This window comes from Hyalella azteca, unplaced genomic scaffold (assembly GCF_000764305.2).
Source record: "Hyalella azteca isolate HAZT.00-mixed unplaced genomic scaffold, Hazt_2.0.2 contig11425, whole genome shotgun sequence".
NCBI classification, from domain to species: domain Eukaryota; kingdom Metazoa; phylum Arthropoda; class Malacostraca; order Amphipoda; family Hyalellidae; genus Hyalella; species Hyalella azteca.
The window spans coordinates 31,471-40,839 of record NW_025941424.1 but is presented as its reverse complement, the minus strand read 5'-3'; the positions used below and the strand labels follow the sequence as shown (position 1 = coordinate 40,839).

At 39.2% G+C, this 9,369-nt stretch overlaps 1 protein-coding gene across 1 annotated transcript; it reads right to left on the bottom strand.

Annotated features, from left to right (window-relative positions):
- Positions 1-3,106: 3,106 nt before the first annotated feature.
- On the bottom strand, positions 3,107-9,349 carry LOC108679936 (dehydrogenase/reductase SDR family member 12). Its single transcript, XM_018168682.2, has 7 exons — positions 9,148-9,349; positions 8,858-8,940; positions 7,823-7,976; positions 6,949-7,084; positions 6,475-6,591; positions 4,973-5,075; positions 3,107-3,918 (listed from the first exon to the last, which is right to left on the bottom strand). The coding sequence occupies exons 1-7, from the start codon at positions 9,210-9,212 to the stop codon at positions 3,377-3,379; spliced, it is 1,200 nt and encodes a 399-aa protein (XP_018024171.1). The 5' UTR covers positions 9,213-9,349; the 3' UTR covers positions 3,107-3,376.
- Positions 9,350-9,369: the final 20 nt, after the last annotated feature.

The following is a 9,369-nucleotide window of genomic DNA, read 5'->3' as shown; positions in this document are numbered from 1 at the left end:
ATAAATAACAGTAACGGGAATGATTTTATCGGTAACGGGCGCAATTGAGTTCCTAATAAAAAATATATTTCATCCGTGATGTGCTGATGAGAAATTCTTAGTTATATCTGAACATTAATCGTCTAACCCATTAGCGAGCAAAACAATATATTCTGTACTGTATTTAACGTAACTCCTATTGTAAAACAAATAATACAATTTGTCAACTAATAAATAATCTAATATAAATCTGCCACACACTCGCTCAAATTAAATATAATAAAAAAATGGCAGAATTGAAAAAGTGTAAGGTACCTTCACAGCTGGCCTTGCAAAATATTATTAAATGATTCCAATTCATACCAAGTTTGAAAAAACAGCGGAAAACAGGAACTTAGTGAGTGATACATACTGAATAAGTAACGTTAGACACCACTACTAATAAAAATTTACTCTAATCGAAACCAAATCTGTAGTGATGTGAAAAATTGTCGTTATTGTGAGAATTAATTATACCGACTTTTAAAATATTTAGGATTTTTATTATTCCTGACGAGTATTTCTCAGAGGATGTTCACTGTTGGGTCGCACTTCACAACGGACGGCCATTCACAACGATCGTCACGAAACAAAAGAACATCTCAAGGAGATCGTAAAGCGATCATTGCCTCGAGAATTTGTAGCTGAACTTGTCTGTTTTCAAAGACCTGAGTGTAGTTTTCATCGGCCTCATCAAACTTGAGTACCTCGAAGCGCTTCCAACTACCTACTTTCACAGGGAATTTTCTTTTAAACATCTGTAATTGAGGGTGCTCATGAGATGTGTCTGAATAACTGGCAAAAACTTGGACCGAAAAAGACAGAATTATGGGCAGTACGGCGAGTAGAACTCTTCAGTTTAGTACTAATTTGATAATGCCAAGATTTTTACTGCAATTGTACTCTGGTTAATTACGATGGAATTCACGCTTACTAATTGCAGTAAATTTTATTCGCCCTCCTGTTACTCATCCCCCCTCGTTTTACTCAAGAGCCCTCGTGTGTCTCAACCGACCTCGTTTTACTCAACAGTAATAAGTTTTTACTCAACCGCCTTCGTTATTTCTACTACCCAACAACATTTCATTCAATGCCTAGTGGTCAATTAATACATTTTCATTCATCGTGGAGATCTGAAGCAAAGACTGTAAATTGTTATCACCACAGCAAGAGCGGAAAAAACTGTCTAAGTACGAATACATGTTTGTTGAAAATAGGACGAAGATGTCAAATAGTTAACAAGTGGCAATTTCATGACCTACCAACAAAGCCCTGACGTTAAAAAATAGTCCACCTTTTCTAAGAATCACGGGAATGCCAACGATCTGGGCAGCAGTAGTGCTGAATTTAAATTCGGTGCTCAGTCTAAATTTCTGTGAAATCACATCGCTCGGACCCTCGAGTTCCTCGAAGCAAATGTAAACGCGTGTGTGTTAATGTCAGAGCGCTCCCAGGACAATGCTACACAAAGCTTTCTCTGTCAGTCCAATTTGTTGGCTGTCTTCTTCTTACGAGTCATTCAATTGAATTCAAAGCGTCGCAAAGCTCCCGTTCTCATTTCAAAAAGCTTAAGAGTGTGATCTTCAATCAGTATTAAGAGCAAGCGGGCGTTAAAGTGAAGGGGAAAAATAAGCTCAGTTTCTGGAGTGAGCAGCTCTGCCTCTGAGAGAAAAGACTATAATGTCGCTCATCTAAATGTTAAATAAGAATCAAAAAGAATGTAACCAACAGACTTCCAATTATTCGGTGAAAGCTCTACAAATCCGAGCTCATGAACCATGTGCCTTTGATATGCTAGTTAACTTACCCAAGAAAATCAAATTCATAATTTCCAACATTCATGACCAATATTTGCAGCGTTTCACCATAACAGATTCTCATCATAACATCCAACATCTGAATGCGCCATCTCTCACCAGCTGAAAGAAAAACTTTAATTTAATTTTGATTGAATAATATTGGGGCACGCAAATATGCTCCTATTGCAATTTTTATGATGTACAAAAGTTTTTACAAAATTTTACTTCATATTCTCAAGAATTTTACGGCGAACAATCATAGAAATTGTTTTATTAATGCATAGCTGGCAACGCTTCACATTCCATCGAGATTAAATGGCGCGCAATTTATGGTGGCTTGTTTGCAGACGTTCGAGGAGCAGAAGATTTTTGCGGATGAAACTCATCCACTTAACCCGCACAAATGCCGCGATTGAGTCCAGCATGAAGTGGATGGGGCCTGTCCATGCATATATTTCACAGATTGGCTGGCCCATTCACAGAACGCAGTAGCCACGACGCATTTAAAGTATTCATTTGAGTAATGCAATACTCGGCTAAGTGGAACATTTACATGCACCAGCACCGGATGATATCACTACGTATTTTGGCTCTAAGATCTCACATCATCACTTACGAGGGAGCCGTCGCCCAAAACAAGCTGTTTGGTATTCTGCCTACGACTCCCAGCACTAACTCAAATGAACTACGGCACAATTCCATAATTTCACTTCGTAAACAACCACGAGAAACTGCTTTTTCGTTTCTTTGGCGCGAACGCGACCCTCCAGAGTACAAATCAAAAACTGAGTATCAAATAATATAGAACAGTGCTATCCTTCGTGTCGGTAAAACGTTAATTTAGCAGCCCGAAAATGAAACTGCAAACACTTGCAAATAAAGGAGAATGAGAAAAATTTATCGATTCACTGAGTAGTATTACCCTGCACATGAATCACTACACAAACTAGCTTATGCCTCTGATATTCTTAAAACGAGGACTAGAGTTATTCTTTTATCGGCTTCAAACAATGATCTCCCAAAAGTTATTCGACAGGAGAAAAATTGCTCATTTGCATTTGCAACTGAAATATTTCATATATCCTTAACATACGGAGAGGATTGGTATACTTAGTCAGAATTTGTTCCTTAACGCGGGTCATCAAAAAACCAAACGTTGAAAACCTAGGTACAAAAACAGCTTTAATTCCGACAGCGGTACTAATATTTCTGACTGAATTTTGAAAATTGATCAATAATTCATGATATTTTTATTTAAATTGTATCGAAATAATCAATTAAAATAAATATTTATAAAAAAAAATTAGAAATTCAATATCAACTTTAAATTTTACTCAAGAACATCATGTAAAACCCGCGTAACTGGGCACAACTATTTTCGGTTGGGCGTTAGCATTTTACTGCTAATGAATATCAATAGACAGAAATAGAATCATTGACCATTCATTGAAAATACCGCCTCTATGCATATCTAATTCACGCAAAATTTTATTGGTACAAATAAACTAGACTTAGCATACAAAAATTCTACCAAAAAATAAACTTCCGAAGCGAACCGGTCACTCCTTTGACACTGTCGACTCCTTTGCCTGCTCTTGTATCTTGGCAGACTCTAACGAAGACGTGAGCGATGCCACAGCCGGTTCAGCGGCCGGACTTTTTAAGGCCACGTCAATCTTTTCGTCGGTCTCGACAGATTCATTGGACGCCAGAGGGTAAGGAGCATCTTCATCTTTAGAGACATTGACGTTATTCTGAGACTCGGTCTGGGAAGTAAGTGGATTTGGCGGCTGCACATCGCTAGCATGCTGGAGGCCCACACCGTCCGTGATTGAATTAGGTTCTCTCTGAAGGCCGCTTTCAGGAACTGAAGAAGATGCTTTGACAGCTTGGATTTCTGCGTCAGCTTTTAGCATCGAAGAGGACTCAACGTCCGACTTTTGTTCAGCCTGGGAGTCGCTGGGAGGCGTAACCGCTTCAGGAACTCGAGGCTGGAGAAGACGAGTAGCGATCTCGTGAAGCTTTTCAATGAAGCGCTTCTCGTCACTTAGGGAGGAGCGGGTCCATGCCAACGGAAAGTGAGTTGGAACTGGTTCGCGATCTGGAAATAAGAGGAATAGTCATGAATTAAAAATATTTCGCAATAAACTTTTTCAAATAATTTTTCCTTGATAGCAAAGAAAACGTTTCGGAGTCTAGTTTCATCGTCAGTTAATTTTAGTAAAGGGAACATTAGAAATTCACTGATCTCTTTCCGGTAAAACGTTAAATTTTCACTTCTTCCTTTACCTCGGTTTACTGGATTGTCGAACTGACGATGAAGCTGAACTTCGAATAATTTTCTTTAATGAAACTATGTTGACTTTTTCTGTCATATTATTTATCTAAATTCCTGGAAACTGATCAAAAATACGTATAACAAATGAATAGCATGGTAGAAGAGACCGCTGGGATGCGGTTGGGTAGTACCTTGGAAGAAGAGGCCGCAATGATGCGACCAGATACAGTAGATACCTTGGAAGATGAGACCGCTGGGATGCGACTATAGATAGATACCTTGGAAGAAGAGACCGCTGGGATGCGACTAGATAGATACCTTGGAAGAAGATACCGCGGGGATGCGACTAGATAGATACCTTGGAAGAAGATACCGCGGGGATGCGACTAGATAGATGCCTTGTAAGAATAGACCGTTGGGATTCGACTAGATAGATACGTTGGAAGAAGAGACCGCTAGGATGCGACTAGATAGATACCTTGTAAGAATAGACCGTTGGGATTCGACTAGATAGATACGTTGGAAGAAGAGACCGCTAGGATGCGACCAGATAGATACGTTGGAAGAAGAGACCGCTAGGATGCGACTAGATAGATTCCTTGGAGGAATAGACCGTTGGGATTCGACTAGATAGATAGATACCTTGTAAGAAAAGACCACATGGATGCGACTAGATAGATACGTTGGAAGAAGAGACCGCTAGGATGCGACTAGATAGATACCTTGGGAGAGACCGCTAGGATGCGACTAGATAGATACCTTGGGAGAGACCGCTAGGATGCGACTAGATATAGATACCTTGGAAGAAGAGACCGCTGGGATGCGACTAAATAGATACCTTGGGAGAGACCGCTAGGACGCGACTAGATATAGATACCTTGGAAGAAGAGACCGCTGGGATGCTCAGACGCCTTCTTGGACGCAGCAAGCCAGACGATGGTGTCAGCGCCCTGGTCGACTGAGCGTAACTTTTCTTTATTCTGCTCAATTTACACAATAACTATAGCACAGGTATATTAAAAGGAGGAGATATAAAACATGATGAACCAGGAGCTCGCAATACAAATCGGTGGTTTATTTGTGAATGGAAATAATTATCTCCTTTATTTAAGTATTGAAACCACATTAAAAATTTGTGGCTTAAGTTCAAACTGAAAAATTAATTTTTAATTCAACGAACTGGAGTAGCTATGACCACTCCTCCGATAAACTAGAATAAATCATTAAGGCTTTGAACAACGAGCAGAAAATATTCGATTATTTAATTTCTGTTTCACCGAACACAATCGAGAAATTAGTTAAATATGGACGTGCCAAGAAATATTTTCCAGACTTCTTTGTAGTTTTGTGAAAGCCTAAGGATGTAAAATTTCCAAGTAATATTTATATTTCATGGACAAAACGCGCGAGGTTTCCTGAAACACTATCTTATTTCAGTTTTTAAGAAAGCCCGGGAAGGGCAAATTGATTCACGCAGATAGCAAGCCATGTTAACCTAAATGTTATTAGCCCACCAATCTCCCGTACAAACGAGCCTAAATGTCACAGATCGTGAAACTTCTTCCATTTGAGGAAGCCAGAACATGAAAAGTTTTTGATAAACTAGCAGGGGTTCCTGAACATAACCAGCTAATACATTTGGATGCCGTTTCGGCGGCACTCAAAGCAGCCGGCCGAAGAACTACCTCAGGTTCCGTGCGCTCGGTCAGGAAACAATGCAAATTTATGAGGCAGTCCCGGACGAGAACAATGCAAGTCACAGAAGGGAACATAAAGCGTAGCAATAGGCCCGGAGTTAACAAGCAAGTCGTATTTGCTCTACAAAGCAATTCACAAAAGGGGATTCGGGAGCCTAGGAAGGGAGCAGTGGCATAACAGATCACGGAGCGTTGCTAGACGTATCCAGTCATAAGTGCATTGTGCTGTCGCTGAATAAGCCTATCTAATAATCAAATACATAAATTAGCAGTAAACAGTTAAAAAATTGGGCCCAAAATTTTATTACTCGGCGGTATTATCTATGAACAAATGAGTTGTTGAACGTATGAGAGCGCGTGTATCCAAAATTTGCTTGGACCAAAACCTGCTTATTTCCGTAAAAAAAATCTTGGTATCCAAACTATAGTGCGAAGAATTATTATGACAAGTTCTCAACGTTATCAAGCGAGACTTTCTAAAATAAGTTAGTATACAATCGGACACAAATCCGATTTTTGAAGTGATGCAAGTGTTTTGTAAAAGGAACAGTTCTAAAGCGCTAAAATATCACAAATTTATGCTAAAACATTATAAATAATTTCATTTTGTTAATCGAAAAATATAGGCAACTTTATAATAGTTTATTATGAGCGAAACACGCGAAGAAAAGTTTCGTCTCACCGCTTCATAGAAGTCAGGGATTGAAGTCCTCACAGCGTGAGTGTCAACCCAGCCGGGATGCATGGAGGAGAAGTGGACTTTGTCGAACATTTGCGCGTAGTTCAGTGTGAGAACCACCTGCATAAAAAACAGCAGATAAATGTAATTTCTTCATGGATCATCCGGAAAACAATAAAGCGAATTTGTTTATCATCTCGAAAAAATAATTTCATAAATTTAAAACTACTTTCCCAATAGTTTATTATGTGATACTTTTACCCAAATTAACCGCGACTTAACGTTTAGTAATTCTCTTTAGGCAGGAGGCACAAAATCTGGCATTTCTGCAACGTATAAACGAACAACTCTTACGTAATAGCAGTAAAATAAATCTAAGTAACTAGACAATATACCAGTAGATAAACAAGTGACTAGATTAACTAATGTCTCAAGAAGAGTATGAGAAAATGGAATAAGTGGCGACAGAGAAGAGACCTGCTGGCGCTTGGTCTGTGAGTAGGCGAGGCGGCCGTTGAAAGGGACCAGCTTCTCGAAGCTCAGGTCGTCGGGGTCCAGACGCACCAACAGCATGCCGCCCGACGAGACCGTCACAACGCGACTGTCTTCCGTCCTGACAAATTAGGGAGAAAAAAATATTTTGGGGACCCGACGATCAAAATTCGATGAATTTATGACTATAAATTTATACCCTGAGACGATAGAATAATTTTTGTATTCGTGTTTTTCGTGACTGCCAAATATTTTCACGGAAAAATTTCCTGGATAGGCGATCAAATTAATTACAAAAATTAAAAAATTGTACAACAGCTTCGCAATAAGAATAAGCAATATCGATCCCTTTTCATCTCGGGGAAGATAGTACGAGAATATATCAAAATATGGTTTAAATAAAATGAAAATTAGTAGGCAATTTTGCTGACAAAAATTATTCAAAGAATAAAAATACACTAAAATGAAACATTATTTCCATACACATGAGAATAAAAGAATTTAAAACGCATAAAAGACTAGAAGTTGCATGTGCACTCCGTCTTCTGCAGCGCAAGAAAAATAGGATGGTTTAAAAATATATTGTAAAACCGTAATACATGCCCGGCACATTAAGATGACTCACATGCCCAGCACATTAAGATGACTCACATGCCCGGCACATTAAGATGACTCACATGCCCGGCACATTAAGATGACTCACATGCCCGGCACATTAAGATGACTCACATGCCCGGCACAATAAGGTAACTCACATGCCCGGCACAAATGATTAATATGACTCACATGCCCGGCACAAATCAATAAGATGACTCACATGCCCGGCACAAAAGATTAATATGACTCAACTGCCCGGCACAAATGATTAAGATGACTCACGTCGTTGCCGGTCTCCGAGACGACGGTGGTACGCGCTTGCCGCGCGTCGTCCATGTTGCGGCACACAAGATGCAGCACAGCGCCCCTCTTGGCCAGCTCGTGTGCGGTGCATAAGCCCAAGCCTTTGTTGGCTCCTGAAAATAAAGTTTCAACTCAATTACTTCATTCCCTATTCTTCACAAAACTATTAAAATATTTACTAAATAGCATATCGGTAATTTGTTCAAGATCGGTTACCATTTGATGCGCGGAATTGAGCTATAAAAATTCGTTCCAAAAATTAGTCCCGAAAATGTAGGTGTACATCAACTGCTAGCAAACTGTTATTCTTAATCCCCCCAAAAAAATTTGTGTCGTCAGGATGGCTAATGTTCAAGCCATGTGAACATTAATGTACGTGGGAACCATAATAACATGAACATTCAATGCGGAGTAAAAAATCTATCCACTTATAAATTTCCCTGTCAAAATGAAAATACAAGAAAAGAGTGGGCAAAGGTATTTTTCTTCCATAAATAGAACATATTGTAAAATTCAGAAAAACACAAGTTCGCTACAGTCATGTATAGAAGCCTCCGACAAACATGTACGCTGACTTAACTAATATTTAAAAGAGGTAGCACGATATTGTATGCAAATTTCGACGCATAGAGAGCTGCCCGCGAGGCTGTGGTGGGCATTCCTGTTGGTCAGAACTAGCGGTAAACAAGCCAAGAGTAAACACCGGGGGCAGCATAGCTGCGTAAAATCTGCCCCCAGACTGCATAGGCTTGGCACGCCCAGATTTGACAACACACACAAAGTTTCAGACGCATCTCTTTGATGAGTAGGTACGTAATCATATACATTACAACCCTGATGACATCACAACGAAAGAAGTAAGAATACAGTGTACAATTTTATGAGAAAATAAAATAGGTACAAATAAAGTTTCTTTTCCCAAATCTATGAAAATAATCATCTACCTGACCGCTGTCAAATTAAGAGGCCATCAAAATAAGATTATTCCCCCGACCTGTTATCATGATATGGCGCCCAGTCAGGTCCACGTCCAAATCCCCTGGCACAAAACGGGCCTTGGCAGCTTCAAAACCATTTCTGGAGGCGACAAAGTTCAAGGCATGAGATCACTTGGATTTAAATTAGCAACCACAGAAATAAAACTAATTTATTTCTAGTCAATTTAGAGTTCTGTTTTAAAGCATCGATTAAAATTAAGTTGCAACAAATCTAATTAAAACTAAATTTGTTCCAATTATGAACAATATAATATCACCGTATTGCAAGAAACTTTTTTAGCCTCACTTCGTATACTCCCGGTTTCCTTTCGTGTAAAAGTAGGTGTTTCTGAACCAAGTTGATGACGTCATCTTCGAAATTGTGTGACTAACGGCTGACTTGGCAAATTAGTTAATTTTCACAGAGAATTTAAAGAAATAAATTGATTTTCGCTTCTGATTCAAAACCCAATCAAAATAGTGAAACTTATCTTCATAAAATTATATCTGTAAAAGAACCATATTATTT

What these genes read in the sequence shown, in the direction of transcription:
- LOC108679936 (XM_018168682.2), bottom strand. Translation starts at nt 9,212, where the DNA reads ATGACGTCATCAACTTGGTTCAGAAACACCTACTTTTACACGAAAGGA. An exon ending in GGAAACCGGGAGTATACGAA is followed by an intron (nt 8,941 to 9,147) that starts GTGAGGCTAAAA and finishes TGTCGCCTCCAG; the next exon opens with AAATGGTTTTGAAGCTGCCA. An exon ending in GCGCCATATCATGATAACAG is followed by an intron (nt 7,977 to 8,857) that starts GTCGGGGGAATA and finishes CTTTATTTTCAG; the next exon opens with GAGCCAACAAAGGCTTGGGC.